At 46.4% G+C, this 20,970-nt stretch overlaps 1 protein-coding gene across 1 annotated transcript in view; it reads left to right on the top strand.

The window, feature by feature from the left end:
• Positions 1-14,165: 14,165 nt before the first annotated feature.
• The window catches only part of LOC113180862 (calcium release-activated calcium channel protein 1), a 13,602-nt gene continuing 6,797 nt past the window's right edge, over positions 14,166-20,970 (top strand). The window contains exon 1 of the mRNA XM_026386024.2: positions 14,166-14,695. Within this exon, the coding sequence (XP_026241809.1) occupies positions 14,396-14,695 (300 nt within the window). The 5' untranslated portion in view covers positions 14,166-14,395. The remainder of the gene's footprint in view (positions 14,696-20,970) is intronic.

Genomic DNA, 20,970 nt, shown 5'->3' with positions numbered 1-20,970 from the left:
AGTTTCGTAGCAGTTCAAACACAGCCCAGTGTAAAATGGTAACTATTGGGGGTGATAGATGTGTTCATCCATGAGACCAGAGTAATCAGTACACAATGTATATGTACATTGCACATCCTAAATATACACAATTTTACCAAATAAGAAATAGGGGGGCTGGGGTTGTGGCTCAAGCGGTAGCGCGCTCCCCTGGCATGGGTGCGGCCCGGGTTCGAGCCTCAGCACCACATACAAAGATGTCGTGTCCGCCGAAAACTAAAAAATAAATATTTCTTTCTTTCTCTCTCTCTCTCTTAAAAAAAAAAAAAAAAAAAAAAAAAAAAAAAAAAAAGACCTCCTGTGCAAGCAGAACACACCCATGGTCTTTTCTCAAAGGATTAAAAAAAAATCTTGTAAGGTGTTTGTTGCTTATTACTATTAAAAAAAAAAAAAAAAGAAATAGGGCTTGGGCTGAGGTTGTGGCTCAGTGGCAGAGAGCTTGCCTAGCATGTGCAAGGCCCTGGGTCTAATCCTCAGCACCATATAAAATAAATGAATAAAATAATGGTATTGTGTCTAATTATAATTTAAAAATAAATATTAAAAGAATAAATAAAGGGCTGGGGATGTGGCTCGAGTGGTAGTGAGCTGGCCTGGCATGTGCGGGGCACTGGGTTTGATCCTCAGCACCATATAAAAATAAAGATATTGTGTCCACCTAAAACAAAAAAAAAATATTTAAATAAGTAAATAAATAAAGGGCTGGGGTTGTAGCTCAGTGGTGGAATGCTTGCCTTGCATTGGGTTTGATTGGGCCCTGGGTTTGATTCTCAGCACCACATGAAAATAAATAAATAAAAATAAAGATATTATGCTCATCTACAACTATAAATAAATATCCATCAACAAGCAAAATAAATAAAATAAAATAAAAAGAAAAAGAAATACGGCTGAGTGGGTATAGCTCAGAGGTAAAGCACCGGTTCAGTATGAAGGTCTGGATTCAATCCCTACCACCCCCAAATAAGTACAGTTTTGAAAAAGGAAGACAATAGAGGCTGGGCTTGTAGCTTAGAGGTAGAGTGCTCGCCTAGCATGCATGAGGCACTGGGTTCGATCCTCAGCACCACATGAAAATAAAATAAAGATATTGTATCCACCTATAACTAAGAAATAAACATTTAAATAAAAAAAGGAAAACAGGGCTGTGGTGAAGCTGGGTGGTGGGACGCTTGTGTTTCATCCCTGGCACCACAAAAAAGAAATAAATGAACAAAATTTAAAAAGAACAAGCAAATGGACAAAATAAACTATGAAAAAGCAAGTGCTGGGGGTGTGGCCCTGTATTAGAGCGCATACTTAGCATGCACAAGCTCCTGGGTTGCATCTGCAGCACCAAACAAAAACAAGGGGACAATCAATAAGAGGTAAATAACAAAACTCAGCATGGCAGCAGTTTCCAGGGGTTAGCAGGAGGAGACTAGGGTGGGGCCATGGACAATTTCAAAGAAAGATGCTGGTACTGCTACAGTGGTGCTGGGGGTGTAGCTCAGGGTTAAAGAACAAGGCCCTGGGTTCCCAGGGGCAAGGGGCTTTGGAAGGGGTGGCTTAATAAGGAATGCTCCACAAATTTGCCCATAGTCCTTTCTCAAGGGCCCTGCTCTCTTGTTTGTGTCATTCCAATTTTAATATTTGTTCTACTAAAGGGACCACTGTTGTTTGTGTGTGTGTGTGTGTGTGTGTGTGTGTGTGTGTATGACAAAATATATATAACAAATTTACTATTTTAACCATTTTTTTAAAGGTTTATTTGGGTTCATTGTTTTGCAAGTTTCAAGAGAGAGAGAATTTTAATATTTATTTTTCAGTTTTCGGCGGACACAATATCTTTGTTTGTATGTGGTGCTGAGGATTGAACCCGGGCCGCATGCATGCATGCCAGGCGATTGCACTACCGCTTGAGCCACATCCCCAGCCCTATTTTAACCATTTTTAAATGTGCTTTTTGGTGGCATTAAGTATATTTGCATTGTCCTATAGCCTTCACATCAATCTGCAGAACTTTTTCATTTTAGGGGGCCAGAGATATAGCTCAGTTGGTAGAGTACTTGCCTCACATGCACAAGGCCCTGGGTTCAATCCCCAGCACACTCCAGTAAATAAATGAAATAAATGAAACCTTTTCATCTTTCCAAACAGAAATTCTGTCCACATTAAACATTTGACTGTCCAAGATTCCTCCTCCCCAGTCCCAGGTTCCCACAATTCTACTTTCTGTCTCTACGAAGCTCTAGGGATTTCACAAAACTGGAATCATATTTGTCCTTCCTGTCTGGCTTATCTCACTTAGCATGTCTTCAGGGTTTATCCATATGGTAGCATGGGTCAGGATTTCCTTTTTGAGGCTAAATATTCCATTGTAAAGATGGACCCCCAAGTTATTTTTTCATCTATCCATTGAGGAATTTGGGCTATTTCCACCTTTGCAACTGTTGTGAAAAACACTGCTACGAAACTGGCAATGTTCTTTTTTTTTTTTTTTTTAAGAGAGAGAGAGAGAGAGAATTTTTTATTTATTTATTTTTTAGTTTTCGGCAGATATAACACCTTTTTATTCGTATATGGTGCTGAGGATCGAACCGGGCATGCTAGGCGAGCGCGCTACCGCTTGAGCCACATCCCCAGCCCACAATGTTCTCTTAAGCTGTTGGTGATCACAGTGAATTATTATTTTTTTAAACCATACATATGTTTATATCCTAATGTTTAAGCTTAGTGCTTGTGATGTTTTAAATATATGTTCTTCAACACAGTTTCCTGGCATAAGACTTCTTAAATCCTTGGAATCTCCAAAGTGGTTGTCTTTTTATATGCTGATGAGTTGGCTAGAGGCTGACCATTCCTAAGTAGCTTTAGGATGGGGGCTGGTTAAGAAAAGACCCAGGAAGGCTTACAGGGTGGGGACTTTCAGCCCCACTCCCACAACCTGGAAGGAGAGAGGGGTGAGGGGCTGAAGGTTAAGTTGATCACCAAGGGCCAGGGATTTGATCCATCATGCCTATGTAATGAAGTCTCCTGTAAAAAGAACAAAAAGGGGACTGGAGAGGTAGCTCAGTCAGTTGGTGGAGTCTTGCCTAGCATGCACAAGGCCCTGGGTTCAGTCCCCAGCCCCACAAAAACAATCACAAAGGGGCTAAGGATGGGGGAGAGTGGCCTAGGAGCTTCCTGCCAGGCACAAGACCCTTGGTTCCAACTCCAGCTATGGAAAACAAAACCCCCAAAAGGTCAGCTTTGACCCCGGCACCAGATCTAGATTCAATCCCCAGGGCACAAAATAAAAGAAAAAAGAAGACAAAAGGGCTGAGGGTGTAGGTCAGTGGTAAAATACTTGGCCTAGTATATCTATAGGAGGCCATCAGAGGGGAGGGAAGTATGCCCCCCCCACAAAGCTTTGTGCCCAGGGGCGCTTAACCACTGAGCCACATCTCCAGCCCTTTTTGTATTTTATGTAAAGACAGGGTCTCCCTGAGTTGCTTAGAGCTTCACTAAGTTGCTGAGGCTGGCTTTGAATTTTGAATTTGTGATCCTCCTGCCTCAGCCTCTTGAGCTGCTGGGATTACAGGTGTGCACCACCATGCTTGCCTCAAATTCTTTATTTGATACCTGGAAAAGTCAGGCCAAATAGAGGGTGGGCAGCCTACTGGGCTGCAGCCTTACCACCAGCAGCATCAGGTATAGACCTCAGCTGCTGCCCTCTTGCCAGGTGAGAGGAAAGTGGCAGTACTCAGAGCCCAGACCTTGATGGAGATTGAGCTACACACGCAGAGGTGCCAGGGGATGGCCAAGCAAATGAAAGGGACTGGTAGGACCTCACCTTCAAAGAGCTGTTTCCAGGAGAAAAGATAAGTTTCTGAGAAAGGTACCTGGCAGTACAAGGTGATAAGGGGCCCTCTGTACTCTGAACACACCCACATTAGAGCCTTTATCTTTGTGAGAGTTATTTATTTACAGGCATTTCAGCATGAAGACCAGGGACTCCTCAGGGGCACTCATTCATTCAGACTTTATTGAGCTACTATATACCGAGGCATTGACTGGGGACAGTGACATCCAGTAGATGCTTGATAAAATGTATATTGCATTGAATGATAAGTTCACACTCATCATTCAACAGTCATTTGATACATGCTATTCAGATTGAATAATATGCAAATCAATCACTTCTATCAGGCTTGGCACAGTGGGCATTTAATAAATTTGAATTGACTGGGAATAGCAGTACACACCTGTAATCCCAGCTACTCAGGAGACTGAGGTAAGAGGATCCCAAGTTTGAGGCCAGTCTAGATCTTGGAATTTAAAACCCTGGAATTTTTTTTTACAGAGGGATGGGGGTATAGTTGGGTGTCTATCAGGCATAAGGGCCCTGGGTTGGATTTCCAGTACTTCAAAAAAAAAAAAAATCAAATTAATGGGCTGGGGTTGTGGCTCAGCATTAGAGTTCTTGCCTAGCATGTTCGAGGCCCTGGGTTCGATCCTCAGCACCACATTAAAAAAATAAACAAAAAATAAACGGGGCTGGGGTTGTGGCTCAAGCTGTAGCGCGCTCGCCTGGCATGCGTGCGGCCTGGGTTTGATCCTCAGCACCACATACAAACAAAGATGTTGTGTCCGCCAAGAAATAAAAAATAAATTAAAAAATAAATAAAAAAAATAAAGGTATTGTGTACAACTAAAAAATAAATATTTAGGACTGAGGATGTGGCTCAAGTGGTAGTGCGCTCACCTGGCACGCGTGCGGCCCGGGTTCGATCCTCAGCACCACATACAAAAAAAAACAAAAGATGTTATGTCCGCCAAAAAACTAAACAAATAAATGTTAAAAAAATTCTCTCTCTCTCTCTCTCAAAATAAATAAATAAAAATAAATATATGATGAATTGCATGTAGGAATTAATAACAGGAGGCCTGACATGCAAGAAGCTCTCAACTGTTGCATGATCCTGCATTTCTGTCCTACTTCATCCTGATTCTGAGTCCCGGACACTTGAACTCAGAGACCAAATTGGAAGTCTAAGCCAGCTGGCCGGCTGTTCACCCACATGTACATACACACATACTGCCATCCATCCACCTGCTCACTCATCCATCCATCCACCCTCCCTGCCACTTGTCCATCTTTCCATTCGTCTACTCACACACACATAAACCCATACATCCACCCTTCCTTCCATCTACCCACTGAGCACTGATCAAGAGACCAGTGTACCAGTCACTGGGGAGACAGTAATGAACAAGGCAAGGGAGAGTTTTCTCTCATGTTCACATCCTAATAAACAAAAATGTTAAAGGCAGGTAACAAAAAGGACTTATGTTGACACTAAGTAAACTGAGGTGATGAGAGAGAGGAGGCCAGAGGGAGGGTCAGTGAGATGGATTCACCAGGGAAAGGCCTGTCTGAGAGGGTGACTGCTGAGCCAACCTCTAGAAGGGAAGAAGCCAACTGTTTTTTGTTGTTGTTGTTTTGAGGTGGGGTACAAGGGATTGAACTCAGGGGCACTAGACCACCGAACCACATCCTCAGCCCTATTTTGTGTTTTATTTAGAGACAGGGTCTCACTGAGTTGCTTAGCACCTTGCTGTTGCTGAGGCTGGCTTTGAACCTGTGATCCTCCTGTCTCAGCTTCCAGAGCCACTGGGATTACAGGATGTGCCACTGCACCCAGCTCCAGTTTTTAAGTCCAAGATGCAGCAGAGTTTGGTCAGGACCTGCTTCCTGATTCACAGGGGTACCTTCTTGCTAGATGCTTATGTGGTGGAAGGGATGAGGGTTCCTGGGGCCTCTTTTATAAGGATCTAAATCTCCCTCATGAGGTTCCACCCTCATGACCTATTCACCACCCAAGGGCCTTACCTACTAATAATCTGCCTTTCGGAATTAGGCTTCAACATATGAGTTTTAGGGGGACCATAAACATAAACACCCAGTCAATACTGTAACAATCTGGGGAAAGAACATTACAGGCACAGGGAATCATACACGTCAAGGCCTTGAGATAATAATGAACTTGACCTGTGGAAAGAAAAATGAGGGTAATGAGGGCACCTGCATAAGAGAGGGACAAAGGAAGGAGACTATGGTTTGGGGACATAGTAAAAGGCTTAGATCAGACAGATCTTCCCAGGTAAGGAGCTTGGGTGGGGCTTCCAAAGTATAGCAGGCTAAATGATGGTCTTGTGCTATCCATGTCCTATTCCTAGAATCTGTGACTATGTGATCTTATATGGAAAAAGGGCTTTGCAGCTGTGAAGGATCTCAAGATGTGGAGAATATCCTGGGCTTAATGTCATCACAAGTGTCCATGCAAGAGGTAGACAGAAAAGGAGGTGGGATGATGGAAACAGAGACTGGAGTGGTGTGCTTTGAAGATACAGGAAGGGGGCACAAGCCAAGGACCACTGGCATCCGCTAGAAGGTGAGCAAGGTAAGGAACTGAGTTTTCCTTTTAGAGCCTCCAGAAGGAGCCAGCCTGCCATCACCTTAATTTTAGCCCTTGCCAATTCATGTTAGACTTCTGACTTCCAGAAGGCTTAAGGGAATAAATTGGTGTTGTGTTGAGCCATTACATTTGTGATCACTTGTTACAGCAGCAGTAGGAAACTAATACAACCAGAGAAGGGACGTGATGATGTGTAGGTTATTGATTTTTCTGGCTGCTGTTACAGAATTAGCTTTAGGAGGATCAAGAGTAACCAGAGTCTGGGGGCAGGTGACGGCAGATATGTGGATGAGCAGCAATGGCAGCCTGGATGAGATGGAAGAAGCTGGAGGAAGGAGCTCAGATTTTAAGGTATTAAGTGCCGAAGCTGGCTAGATCTTCTGGTGGTTGGATGTGGTGGGAAAGGGCACAGTGAAGGAACAGGGTGTCTCTGGTAATGAGCACTCCAATTTCCCCTCTTTCCCTGGGGCCTCACACAGCCACCCTGTGCTCGACAGGCTGTTCCCTGGACGCCTAGTGTTTTTATGTGATTATCCTGGAACAGCTCTCTGGGAAATAAATGCCCTCGGTCTAAAAGGCTTTTATGAGCCAGGGCAGGGGATTAAAGGCGGCCAGGCTGTGGAGAAATCCCAGGGTCAGGAGACAGCCGAGCACCAAGACTTTTAATCTAAACCTTAAACGTTTTTATTTTTCACTCCCTGAACTCAGGGTGTCACTTTAAATACATGTTTGGCAACATCAGCTGTTCTATTTTTCTTTTTAATTATACAAAGAGAGATCCTGGGAATGGCTCAGCCCCAGGCTGGGGGAGGCGAGTGAAATTTGGCAGCCGCGGTTGGAGGCAGAGGCACCAACTGAAAATTGAGTGGATTTAAAATCCATTTGAGAGGGAGCAAGGAGCCCAAACTTCCAACTACCCAGAACCTGGAGTGGCCTACCCTGAGTCAGGACTTCTAAAAAGAGTCTGATAAACTCACCAGCTTAGAATGGACATAGGACAGATGAACGCATCTCTAGGATAAAAATATCACCCACACTCGCACTGTGCCTGTACCTTGAATTTATTCCCAGGCCCCTCCTTGCTTGCTTCCTGAGTGGAAAACAGTTCACACCATCGGTCATTCCTCAGCATCCACACTGCCTACCATGTGCCAGGCACTGAGCCAAACCATTAATGTGCATTCTCTCCTTTTATGTACACAACTGATCTGTGTGAGTAGGTGCTATTAGTATGCTTGATTCTAGACGGGAAATCTGAGGCGCCATAGAGTAAATTGAACTTTACTCCCCAGGGCTGGGGCTGGGTTTCTTTGCCCTCAAATGCATCCCTTGCCCTTCCTCTGCTGTCCTCTGGACCACAGGGAGGCCAACCCTTGGGGCGGCCAAATCAGGAGACTTACGGAGCCTACCTGGTGACTCCAGTCCCTCCTGGATCCCAGAAACGCCACCTCCTGTCTCTATCCTTCTAGCAGTCGGAGTAATGGTAGACCCCCTGCTCTTGCTAATTTGTAGGGGCTTCCCCTCTGGTTTGCCCCCCTCCGTGGGCCTTCCATAGCCTGTGGGGCAGCTCTGTATTAATTCCTCTCTTCTGGTACCTCTTTTTCCTAGTTGGAGTCTCAGGAATATATGGCCTTTGGTAAAATCAGATCAGCCAATTCATTGGATTTGGAATGAGGCAGTCCTCCTTCTCTGAGCACAGTATATCCTGTAAGAGGGAAAAGAGTAGCTACCACTTATTGAGCGCTGTGCTGAATGCCAGACAAATGTTCTTTCGTGGAATACTCAACAGTCCTGGTGTCAAGTGCCATCCCTGTTGCCACTTGACAGATGGGGCTTTGAGAGGTTGGGTTGCTTGCACAGTTATAAACTGTGGCACAATTATAAACTGTCAAATCAGGGGTTCAAATCCAGGTGAGCCTTGATCCAAAGTCTGTGGTTTTCTAATCTCTCTTGATATTCTGAACACACTGGCAGCCCCCGCCCACAAACATGCTAAGATTCCACTTCCTTGGCTGGCTAAGGCCCCACCCAGCTCACTTACTTACAGAAATCTCTAAGGGCTGCTAAAACAGCCCTTCATGTCACAACCTAGAGGCTTTGAACTACAGAAATTTATTGTCCCCTAGTTCTGGAGACCAGAAGTCTGAAATCAGCTGATATCTATAGCCATACCCGTGAAGTTGCACAATCTTGCCCAAAATCAGTGTGTCAGCAGGACCTCACGCTCTGAGGGGTTTAGGAGAAGATCTATCTGTTCAGGCTTTTCTCCCAGCTTCTGGTAGCCTCCAGTGTTCCTTGTCTTATAGACAGCTCTCTTACCCAGTGTCTGTCTCCTCACATCGCCTTCCCCTGGGTATGTCTGCCTGTTGTTTTGTTGTTGTTGTTTCTTTGTTTTCTGTACTGGTGTTAGAACTCAGGGGCACTTTACCACTAAGTTACATCCTCAGCCCTTTTTATTTTTTATTTTGGGACAGGGTCTTGTTAAATTGCTGAGGCTGGTCTTGAACTTGGAATCCTCCTGCCTCAGCCTCCTGAGTTGCTGGGATTACAGGCCTGCACCACTGTGCCCAGCTTCTAGGAAGACATTTAATCCTGCTGATGTCCCACCCCTTTAAAGGATACCTGATATTCCCCAATATCACCAAAATATGCACTGATAGAATTTATTCCAATATTTTACTACAAAACATATATAAAGGATTTAACACTGCTAATTTTGAAAAAGAACAAAATTGAAAGACTTACCTTTACTTCAAGATTTATTTAATTAAAAAATTTTTATTTAATTTTGCCAGGCACAGTGGCGCATACCTATAATCTCAGTGGCTTGGAAGGCTGAGGCAGGAGGATCACAGGTTCAAAGCCAGTCTCAGCAACTAGGCAAGGCTCTAAGCAACTTCGTGAGACTCTGTCTCTAAATAAAAAATAAATATAGGGCTTGGGATGTGGCTCAGTTGTGAAGCACCTCTAGGTCCAATCCCTGTACAAAAAAAAAAAAAAAAAAGAAAGAAAATCAGTTTGATTGGGAAGACGAGACAGAGGATCAGAGGATCACAAGTTTGAGGCCAGCCTGATCAACTTAGTGAGATCCTGTCTTAAAAGATTGGGGATGGGCCAGGGTTGTGGATCAGTGGTAGAGCACTTGTCTAGCATGCATGAGATACTGGGTTTGATCCCAGGAACCACATAAAAATAAACAAATAAAATAAAGGTATTGTATCCATCTACAACTACAAAAATATTTATTAAAAAAAAAAAAAGAAAAAAGATTAGGGATGCAGCTCAGTAGTAGAGCACCCACCTAGCATGCATCAGGCCCTGGTTCAATCCCTAGTACTTCTCCCCACACACCAAAAAAAAAAAGGTATAGGTACAAACCCATGAACCCAGACATTTTTCTGATGGGGGCTAGAGTATAGGACTGGACTGAGCCCTACAAGTTGAAGAAGTGGGGAGCAGGAGGCAAAGCATATGTTCCCCACAGAATGGTCTCTAAACTCCCAGTCCAGAGAATCCTTTTGAGATCAACACCAGACACAAAACCTAATTATGAATTTTGCACTAGTCCCTTTTTTTTTTAATATTTTTTTTTTAAAGAGAGAGTGAGAGAGGAGAGAGGAGAGAGAGAGAGAGAGAGAGAGAGAGAGAGAGAGAGAGAATTTTCCAACATTTATTTTCTAGTTCTCGGCGGACACAACATCTTTGTTGGTATGTGGTGCTGAGGATTGAACCCGGGCCGCACGCATGCCAGGTGAGCGCGCTACCGCTTGAGCCACATCCCCAGCCCTGCACTAGTCCCTTGATAGTCTCTAAATTTTATTTTTAAATATCTTTTTTTGTAGTTGTAAATGGATACAATACTTTTATTTTATTTATTTATCTTTATGTGGTGATGAGGATCAAACCCAGGGCCTCATATATGCTAGCAAGTGCTCTACCACTGAGCCACAACCTCAGCCCTTTTTTTCTTTTTTGGTACCAGGAATTGAACTCCAGAGCACTTACCACTGAGACACATCCCCAGCTCTATTTTGCATTTTATTTAGAGACAGGGTCTCACTGAGTTGCTTATTGCCTTGTTTTTGTTGAGGCTGGCTTTGAACTTGTGATCCTCCTGTCTCAGCCTCCTTAGCTGCTGGGATCACAGGCATGTGCCACCGTGCCAGGCTCTAAATTTTTTTCTAGCCTTTTAACCCCAATTCATTGACCATGAAAATCTGGCTCATTCAGAACTGCCTTCCAATGTGAAGCTGGCACCTAGGTAGGGTGGCAGAAAGATTTCACACATTCTATGTGACATATACAGGGACTTGCTGACAGGGAGGCTGATATCAGCTCCACAGGACAAGTCTTGAACCATTAGAAACAACTGATACACACATGCATGGCTTTCAGAATGAGTGAGCTTCCCATCATCTCGGGTATACAAGTACTATTCTGCAAGAGCAGAAGATCAAGAAATAGTGGCTCTTTTATTATTACTAATTTTTCTGGGGGGGTTTCTAGCTTTAGAGCAGTGAGAAGAGTCAAGCCATCATAATGGCTCTAAGAAAGCATGCCTTTTGAACAAAATTTGTAAGTGGACATTTCTTTGAGAACTTGTTGGGCAAGAAAAGCCAGAGGGTTTCTCCAGAGCTGGATATCAGATTGACCTCTGCTGAATATCTGAGTGAAGGCTTGGGCGTCCAACTTTGGGGTCCCCCAGTAGATATCTGTAATATCTCATCTTTGCTTAGAGAATCAGGGCTCAGAGAGATTGGGTAATTTGCCCAAGGTCACATTGCAACTGAGCAGCCAATGGGACACACAACCTTCAGCACCATAAAAGACTCAAAATACTTGAACCCTAAATACCATCTAGTTCAGTGGTTCTCAGACTTTGCCTGAAAAAGTTGCTAAAGTTAAACTGCTTGGATGGGTTTTCATTACTTGCATTTTAACAAACATACCTTTGGAAACTCTGATGTTGGGGACAGGGATGATCAAGGTTGCCATGAAGTTCCGGATTCTGGAGACCCATCAACTGGGTTAAAAGACCTATCCTACTACTTCTTCTGGGCCTCATTTTTCTCATGTGTAAAATGGTGACATTAACACCATGGGATTATTGTGAAGAATTCCCAAGTTTAATGTAACATATTTAGTAAAATAATAAACTAAATAATTTGGTATTAGCTAACATAATCTTACATATTTAATATGTTACAGTGCTTAGAATAGTGCCTGTCATTAGGAAGCACTAGTTTAGTGATAACTACTTTTTTACCCCACGTGAAGGAGAACTTGCTACCTCCCAAGGCAGCTCATGACACCTTTGATCAGCCCTGGACTGTGGCCATTGGTCAGCATGGGCCAGATAGCCAGTCCTTTCAGTTGGATTTCTATAACCTTGTGCATAGTTGGTTGAAAATATTTTATTTGGCTTTTTCAGATGTAAGCCCCCAAAGGACAAGAGCACACCTCCAAGCCACAAGGGGGAGCCATGCGTGATGAAGGCATTGCAGGAATTGGAAGTCTGGATTTTGTGTCCTTTGGCAAGGTGCTCTCCCCCTCTCTCTGTCTGAGGTCTCAGTTTTTCCATTTGTTAAATATGGGTTTGGTGCATCTGGCTCTAACAAGGTCAAGTTATTACAAACTGGCCCTTAAGCACTCTGAAACAGGAGGCAGACCCTCCCCATGGGGTTGAACCTAGGCCCTCACACATGCTCTATCCTGAAGGTATATCCTGGCCCTTTTTATTATTTCTGATTTGTGCAAATGGTGAGATTCAAAACTAGAGACTTAGAAGAGGGGGAAGGGAATGATGTAGGAGCTTGAAAGGAAATCATCTCACTCCCTTTCTGAATCACCACTCCCAGATCCTTTTGTTTCTCCTCAGTCAGCAAATCTCTGCTCTTGGCTTTCAGTCTCTTCCCCCTCCAGACCTCAGACCCCATCCACCTCTGGATATTGTGTATCCCCAGATGGGGTTTCTCTGTAATAAGGGACATTCATTATTTTATTCATTGAACTGCTTTCTTTTGGGAAGCATGAACTCCACTCTCAGGAAGGTCTTCTGCCAGTGGGGAACAGGGACAAACAGGGCAACAAATAAGCAAGCTAGGTGACTTCAGATACTGTGGTGATCAGAGGTATGAAGGGAAGACATCAGAGTGAACAACCAATGGGCTGCTTGGTTAGGGAAAGTCTCTACAGGTGATATCTGAACTGAGACAAAGGGAAGGAGTAACAAGTACAAAGACTCCCAGAGAAACAAGCCCAGAGGGGTGAGATTTCAAATCCCAAGTTTCCAATCTTCATAAAAACACGGAGGGCCATGTCTGGAGCAATCCCAGAAACTTGGGAAGAGGGGGCCTTCAGTCTTATCCCATAATGCGGTTGGGTTGAGGGCTGCCCTCTAGTGGTAACAATAGTTAAATGTCACATTTGCAGACCTGGAATGCCACATGCCAGTGACTTTATGGGCTAATTCTGTCACTCAGTCTTGTTTCTCCCACATTTATTCACTCAACAAATATTTCCTGAGTGCTGAGTATGTGCCAAGGAGTCTTCTCAAATGCTGGGGCTAGAAGCTGTGAAGTCAATAGGTTTCTGCCCTGGAGTTGATATCCCAGCTGGCAATTCTTAAGCCCAGTACTCTACCTCTGCTCACCTCTTCCCCACTCCCCACCAAGGAAAATTGGCTTTCTAACGCTCCAACAGCCAGAGAGCTCAACTTCAGAGTGTTTCTTTTGCAGTTCCCTTCCCCCTGGAGTGCTAGGCCCTGGCTCTGCATTGCTGGCTCAGAATCAGCTCAAATGTGACCTAGTCAAAAAGGTGTGTACATATTGTCTGGCCCTCAAATATAAAATTCCACAAAGGTTATCATTTTCCTGGAATCCCTCAGCTTCCCACTTTTCTTAATGTGTACTCAGAAGACACTTATTGAATGGGTTTGAGAGTTCATTGTTAGGAAAATTATTAATGGGATACTGCCAGGCCCAATGCGTGTCAGATGCTTGAAAGTGTAAGCCAAAATCACCGTCCTGAAAAAATATAAATAAATTAAAAGCTCCTAACATTCTAAAATTTAAATGGCATCCCTGGTACTACCCCTCCTTACCCTATTTTATATTTTCCCACACATTTACATTAAAGAATTGAAATGTACTTATTGGTGTTTGTGTGTCTCTGCCGCTAGAATATGAGCTCCAAGAGAGCAAGATATTTTGTCTCTCTTGTTCACCAGCCTACCTGTCCTTAGCGCCAGGAACAGTGTTGGCACCCAGTAGGCATTCAATAAACACCGAAACAACTTCAGACCTCAGCTTGCTGTGTTTCCAAAAGACCTTGCGCCACCTTGTTCCAAGGGGGAAACTTGCCTCAGAAGGCGCTCAAAGGTGACCTTAGACGGCCCGACCCAGGAGTTTGAGCTCTGGGAGCAGGGCCATAGCACAGCTGCGAAGGGACATGCCAGAAGCAGGAGCGCAGCAAAGCTCGTGGACTTGTGGCGCTTCCAGGAAGAGGCGCAGACACGAGCAGCTGCGCGCCCGCGGCTGTGGGCGGTGCTATCAGAGGCAGTGGGTCACATGACCCGCGTAGGCGGTGCCCACCCAGTGGTGGGCGGGGGCCCAGTGGGAGGGACGCATGCAAATAGCGCCGGGGCGGCGGCCAATCGCTGTACGCGCCGAGGGTCCGGACCCGGGACGGGACGCTGGCCCGCGCGCAGGCTCGGGTCGCGACCGCCTGGGGCTTTGGCGAGCGGTGCCACGGGCCTGAGAGCTGGAGCTGCAGCTGCTTACTACACCTCCTCCTTGTCCTGTGCGGCCGGCCGGGAGAGGCCGGGCCCGCGTGGGGGGCAGGCGGCGGTGCGGCGGGGGCCGCGACCGCTGCCTTCGCAGGCGCCCGGGCCGGCCCGCGCCTTTGCAGCGTGCTCCATGCATCCGGAGCCCGCCCCGCCCCCGAGCAGCAGCAGCCCGGAGCTTCCCCTCAGCGGCGGCAGCACCACCAGCGGCAGCCGCCGGAGCCGCCGCCGCAGCGGGGACGGGGAGCCCCCGGGTGCCCCACCGCCGCCGTCCGCCGTCAGCTATCCGGACTGGATCGGCCAGAGTTACTCCGAGGTGATGAGCCTCAACGAGCACTCGATGCAGGCGCTGTCCTGGCGTAAGCTCTATTTGAGCCGCGCCAAGCTCAAAGCCTCCAGCCGGACCTCGGCTCTGCTCTCCGGCTTCGCCATGGTGAGCTCGGGCCGCCCTGCCCTCCCCCCTCCTGCTCCGGCCGCTCCCGCCCGCAGCCCCGACGGGGCCCACTGGGGAGCTGGCTGGGCGGGCCGCGGTGAGGGGAAGAACTGGGAGAAGCCGTCGTGGACGCGAGAGGGGGGCCAGAGGCGCTGGACGTGAGGAGAGGTGGGCGACTCGGGACACCCGATGTGGGGTGGTGACAAGTCGTGCAGGTGTTCAGGGATACAGGTGCCTTAACCAGAGCTAGTAGGGTGCAGCAAATGGGAAAGGGACATAGCACGAATGATGCGTCCCCAGTTAGATCTGTAAGAATACCACCCCGCGTGATGAGTCAGGGAAAAAGGAGGAACTTAGAGCGTGCGACCTGTTTGGGTGCAGATGTCTGGAGGTGAGGATAGGGAGATCCCGGAGCTGTCTTGTGCCCCAACAGCTGAGGCCGGAAGGTGTTGGCTATATTCTTTTATCAACTAGTAGAGGGGATTTCCTGACACCCTTTTTTCCGCCCCACTTTCCGAGAGCCTCAGCCTGGGAGTTTGACAACCACTTTCCATCCTCAGTTTCTTCTCCTGAAACTAGCCACTGAGTCACTGGGTGTGGGGGAGGAGGTGGGACATGTTCCCCTTGAACAGGCTCTTCTTTGATTGCAGTCATGTTTTCCTCTCCTTTGATCCCAAGGGGCTGAAGTGAGAAGCCTCTGTGTGGGGTGGGGAAGGCTGCAGATTTGGCCCCAGAAGGGGCTTTGGGGATACCTTCAGGCCTGGGATCTTGGCGTTTCTCTGGGATAGGACACTGCATAGCAACTACATCATTATTGCTTTCAGTGACATCAGCCTGTATTAATGGAGCCTACCCCCCCACCCCAGCACTCCTGCCTCCCCTATGATGAGCTAAGCCCTTGGCCTTGAGGATGGGAGTGGCTGCACCCTGATGTTTTCTTGGGAAGGGAGTATGTGGCTGGGTCTCTCCTTGTGCTCTACAAACAAGTGGGCCAGTGCAGCAGGGCCCAGAGTACACTGGGCCACAGTGGAAAGGCCAGGAGATTAGGGGTCAGGAAGCAGCTCTCCAGCTTTGCCACTTGCTGCCTGTGTGACCTCAGGCAAACCACTATCCCCTCTAGACATTATTTATTTATTTATTATCTTTTTTAGCACTGGGAATTGAACCTAGGGCCTTGTACATGCTAAGTGAGCACTTTACCACTGAGCTACATTCCCAGCCCTTTTTAATTAAAAAAAAAAAAAATCTTTATTTTTATGTGGGGCTGAGAATCAAACCCAGGGCCTCAAACCTGCTAGGCAAGCACTCTCATGCCGAGCCACAATCACAGCCCTAATTTTTAGAAAAATATTTTTAGTTGTAGATGGATACAATATATTTATTTTATTTTATTTATTTATATGCAATGCTGAGGATTGAACCAAGTGCTTCATACATGCTAGGCAAGTGCTCTACCAGTGAACCACAACCCCAGCCCCCCAACCCCCTTTATAATTTTTATTTTGAGACAGGGTCAGTTTAAGTCGTGATCTTCCTGACTACCACCCCAGCCCTGAATCTTGTTTCTTTTTTCTTTTTTTATGGTGCTGGGGATTGAACCCAGGGCCTTGTGCATGTGAGGCAAGCACTCTACCAAGCCCCTGGATCTTGATTTCTGAAATGATAAAAAGATTTTTCTTCCCAATTGAGAATGAAATTGAGGGATCCCTTAAGAGATCTGAGGGGCTGGGGATGTGGCTCAAGCGGTAGCGTGCTCGCCTGGCCTGCATGGGCCTGGGTTCAATCCTCAGCACCACATACAAACAAAGATGTTGTGTCCGCCGAAAACTGAAAAATAAATATTGAAATTCTCTCTTTAAAAAAAAAAAAAAAAGGAGATCCGAGAGAGGAGAGTAAAGGGGGAGATCTCAAATTTTTTGTTTAGGACAAAATGATGGAATTCTGTTCTGTCAGTCTCAAATTCTAAGTGACCAGTTTGTCTTGTGCCTAAAGAATCTCTTAAGAGGGGCTGGGGGTATAACTCAGTTGGTAAAGTGCTTGTCTCACAAGGGCTGAACTCTGAACAAGGCCCTGGGTTCAACCCCCAGCACCAAAAAAAAAAAAAATCTCTTAAAAATAGTTGACTTTTCAGGGCTGGGGTTATGGCTCAGCAGTGGACCGCTTGCCTCGCACGTGTGGGACCCTGGGTTTGATCCTCAGCACCACATAAAAATAAATAAGTGAAATAAAGGTATTGTGTCCAACTACAACTAAAAAATAAATATATATATATAAAAAAAAAAGAATAGTTGACTTTTACCGAACACTCACTGTGTGCAGGTTCCCTCCCCCTTAACCTCACTCCTCAGCAATCTCTTGATTTTTGTCAAGAGACTTTCCCAAGGCCACACAGCTAGTGGGGTAGAGCTGGATTTGGACCCAGGTCTGCTGGTGCACAAAGCTCTGATCAGTGTCCAGCTAGCGACATGGTAGGACCAGGCTTAGGAAAAAGAAAGAGCAAAACAGTTTCTTTGAAACCAAAGAAAGTTTTTTTTCAACTTATGGGGAGGGAGCCACCAGTTGTCAGCTTTTCCCTGCACCGCTCTGGGTTTGAGATGGTGGGATGCCTGCTCCCTTTTCCTCGGGGTTATAAATCATAGTTGCCCCAGACACCTTCTCACCCCAGTACGGGTGAGGATCCGATGGGTAACACTTTCTGGCTTCTCAAATTCTCTTCCTCCTGACGAAAACAGGCCTTCTTCCTCTTGCTAAAAACAAGTGCAGGGGAAGTCGAGAGGCGGGCAACAGTGATCCTTGGGTGGGCCTTGACTCACCCACACTGTCTCTTAGGACCTTTATTTTCCTCAGCCTGTGTGGAGAAGGCTTCCTAGCACTGCTGAAGGAACCCCCAAGTTCTGCAGGCAGGGAAGGGCTGAACTCTGGGACAGCCTCCATTCTGGGGCAGCAGTTACCAAAGGGTAACTGTGTTTACCCCGAAGCCGGAATTCTATGGGAGAGATCTGGGTGCAAGGTGAGCGGTCTGACGGTTCTCCACCCGGTCCTTGAGTGAGCCTCAGAGAAGAAGGGGTGCCTGGCAGCCCCGACACCATGGCAACAGAATGACAAGTTTCCTGGATTACTCTCCCTTGGCCTATGAGTCACCACAACCAGCTTCCTGCCCCCAGAGGGCTTCCTTCCTACAGACCCAGAAAATCTAGGAGCTAACATGACCTTTGAACTCTAGGAGGCAGGAGAGTTTCCTAGAATGCCAAATTTACCTGCTCACCAGGTGAGGTTGAGGGGGGATCTTCCAAAAAACCTGGTAAGAATTCAATGATTCTCTATTCAGGGGAGAGGCCTGGCCCAGTGCCCAAAAGTGTTGGGGATAGGCCTGGGGACCCAGGGCAAGATGCTTTACTGCTTTGAAGCCAGTTTTCTCATGTATACAAAGGTGGAAAGAGTCTCCTCTTGACTACCATAAGGATTCATTTTAAGGCCAGACTGGGCCCTTGAAGCATTGAAGACTTTCAGCATCTGATGATGTACACTTTGGCTGGACGCTCTCTGGTTGGTAGACAGGGTTCCGGCCCCCGACAGCATTTCTACAAGTAACCACCTGTTCATAGAAATATACCTGGGCTCTGCTAATACAAAACTAGGGCCCCTGGGCCAGGTGTGGTGGCGTATAACTGTAATCCCAACAGTTTGGGAGGCTGAGGCAGGAGGATCACAAGTTCAAAGCCAGCTTCAGCAAAAGCAAGGTGCTAAGCAACTCAGTGAGACCCTGTTTCCAAATAAAATACAAAATAGGGCTGGGGATGTGGCTCAGTGGCCTAGTACCCCTGAGTTCAAGCTCAGGTACCGCCCTCTCCCCCAAAAAAGGGGCCCTGGATCTGAGGGTATCCTTGGGGACGTTGCTTCATGTCTCTCTGTGTCAGTCACCTCTCAGCCACAGGTAAACCAGTCCCAGCTTGTCCCTGCAGGACTGTGGTAAGCAGGCGTGGTGACCCAGTCCACTGGAGAGGGCAGGCTGTAACGTTAGCCTAAGCAGACCATAATTGGGAAGGTCGCCCTGCTGCCGTAAACAAAATGCTTTCCTCGACCTGGGATCAATTATCTTTGGATTATCTGCCTCCTCAAATTCTCTGCCTGCCAGCACCCTTTGTTCCCAGGTTCCAAAGCAGGTTCAGAAGTTTGTTGGGATTCCTGTGAAAATAAGCTGGAAGGAAGCACTCAAATCACGAGATGTTAGTGAGCCTCCAGGACATGATTGGCATTCTGGGGGCATGGAGATGAGCAAGAAATGACTATTTCCACTCAGTCCTAATCCCTGGGAGTAATGGTTACTGCTGTGGTTGACTGGGCTCTTGCACTCAGCTAGATAGTGCCAGATGCTCCAAGTGTATCATCTAGCTTTCTATAGCCTGCTAAAGGTTGGTGGTCATCCCAGATGAATCATTTACCTGAGGTCACCTGACTGGGAAGCCACAGAGCCTTGGGATTGTGATAGAGGAAGAGAGGAAACATCCAAGAGTTGTAGGAAGACAGAGCTGAGAAGCTATGTAGTAGAGGAAAGCGGAAACGTTGACCCTAGCCAGACAACTTGGGTTCAAGTCCCAGGTCTGTCTCTTATGACTGTGAGACCCGAGAGAAATCACTTAAACTCTCTGGGCCTAAGTTTCCTCACACTTGTAATCCTAGGTAATGGGAAGGCTGAGTCAGGAGGATCTCAAGTTCAAAGCCAACCTGGACAATTTCGCAAAACTCTGTCTCAAAATAAAAAGGGCTGGAGGTGGTAAAGTTCCCCCTCATTTGATTCCCCAGTATCACCAATAAAAAGTTCTGGGGATATAGCTCAATGGTGCAAGGCCTGCATGTACAAAGGCCCTGCTAGGTTCTTTCCCATCTTCCAGCAAAAAAGCAGGAATAAATAGTGCCAACCTCATCGGGTTGAGGATTCACTGAGTTAGTGTTCTAAGCACTTCCATACAGTACCTGACTTGTTATCCAGAACTTGCTTATCCTTGTACCCATGGTGTCAGGGCTGCTTCCGAAGAGTTGAGTTGGAAAAATGGGATTGCAGCTGTACCTTGAGGATGGCAGAGTTAGGGCTTGGAGAAGAGCCCTCTAGCCAGGCAATGGCAGGAACCGTTACAGAATTGAGAAGTTACAGTCTCAGGGAGAAGCAGGGATATGGCTGAGGTTGTGGGTGTGTACTATGATGAAGGACCTTTGGTTGGCTGTTGAAGAAGCTTAAACTCTTGTGCAGGCAATGGGGAGCCATCAAAGGTTTTCAAGGAGTTGCATGAATTCTGTGATACTAACAACGAAGGTGGTTACTATTTACCAAACCCCTGTTGTGCCAGGCATGAGTCCCAACCCTTTCCTTTCATTCTTGTTTAATCCTCACAATAGGTCTTCAAAATGTGTTCTGTAGACAGGAGGTTGAGATCACCAGCTAGGAGGACTGAAGTGCTGGTCTGTCTTGATTGTAGTCTTCTTTCCCATCCTCTTGCCTCACCCTGCCTAGCGGATTGAGACCTGGGTCCTTGGAATCTTCTAGATTCTCAGTTCTGCATGCTAGATTTATACCCCGGGCTGTGTGTATTTTGCTGAATGCCTCAAGAGGAAGGTGTCCTCCGCCCAGCAGAGTAGCCTTTTGTAAAACTTCACAAATGCCCCTGTGGCCTATTTCTGGAGTTCTCAGTGAGGAGCAGTATAGAGAGCCCTGCGGCTGCTGGGTCCCTGGCTGGGAAAGAGGGCATCGATAGTGGCAGAGGTGGGGGTAGAGTTCCTTGGAGGAAGGGAATGTAAAATTTAAACATAAGTCAGCAGATTTCCCTCTGATGGAACTGTTAAATGCCCTTTAATGTACTCACCAAAATGTCCGACTGATCAGATGGGTAGAGTTTTGTGGGACTGTGATTGGACAGTTAGTTGCCTTCAGGGAGCATGGAGCTAACCCAGGGATGGCCAACCTATCTGCAAAGGGCAGTTCACTAGCTCTCAGGGGTAACCACTCAACATTGCCATTTGCCAGAGGCTATATGTAAATTATGGACATGGCTTATGCCAATAAAATTTTACTTATGCTGTGGTCTCCAGACTTTTTTTTTTTTTTTTTTTTTGGTGCTGGTTTTCAAACCCAGGGCCTCAACCATACTAGGCAGGTGTTCTACCACTGAGCTACACCTTCAGCCCCAGTCTCCAAATTTTTGAGCATATATTCCTAACAAAGAACTTTAGCACTTAGCCTCACCAATTTATAAGGAAATAAATGATATATGTGCTGTAAT

Source organism: Urocitellus parryii, chromosome 3, assembly GCF_045843805.1.
Source record: "Urocitellus parryii isolate mUroPar1 chromosome 3, mUroPar1.hap1, whole genome shotgun sequence".
NCBI lineage: Eukaryota > Metazoa > Chordata > Mammalia > Rodentia > Sciuridae > Urocitellus > Urocitellus parryii.
Note: the sequence above shows the minus strand (reverse complement) of the source record. Positions and strands in the feature narration are given on the sequence as shown.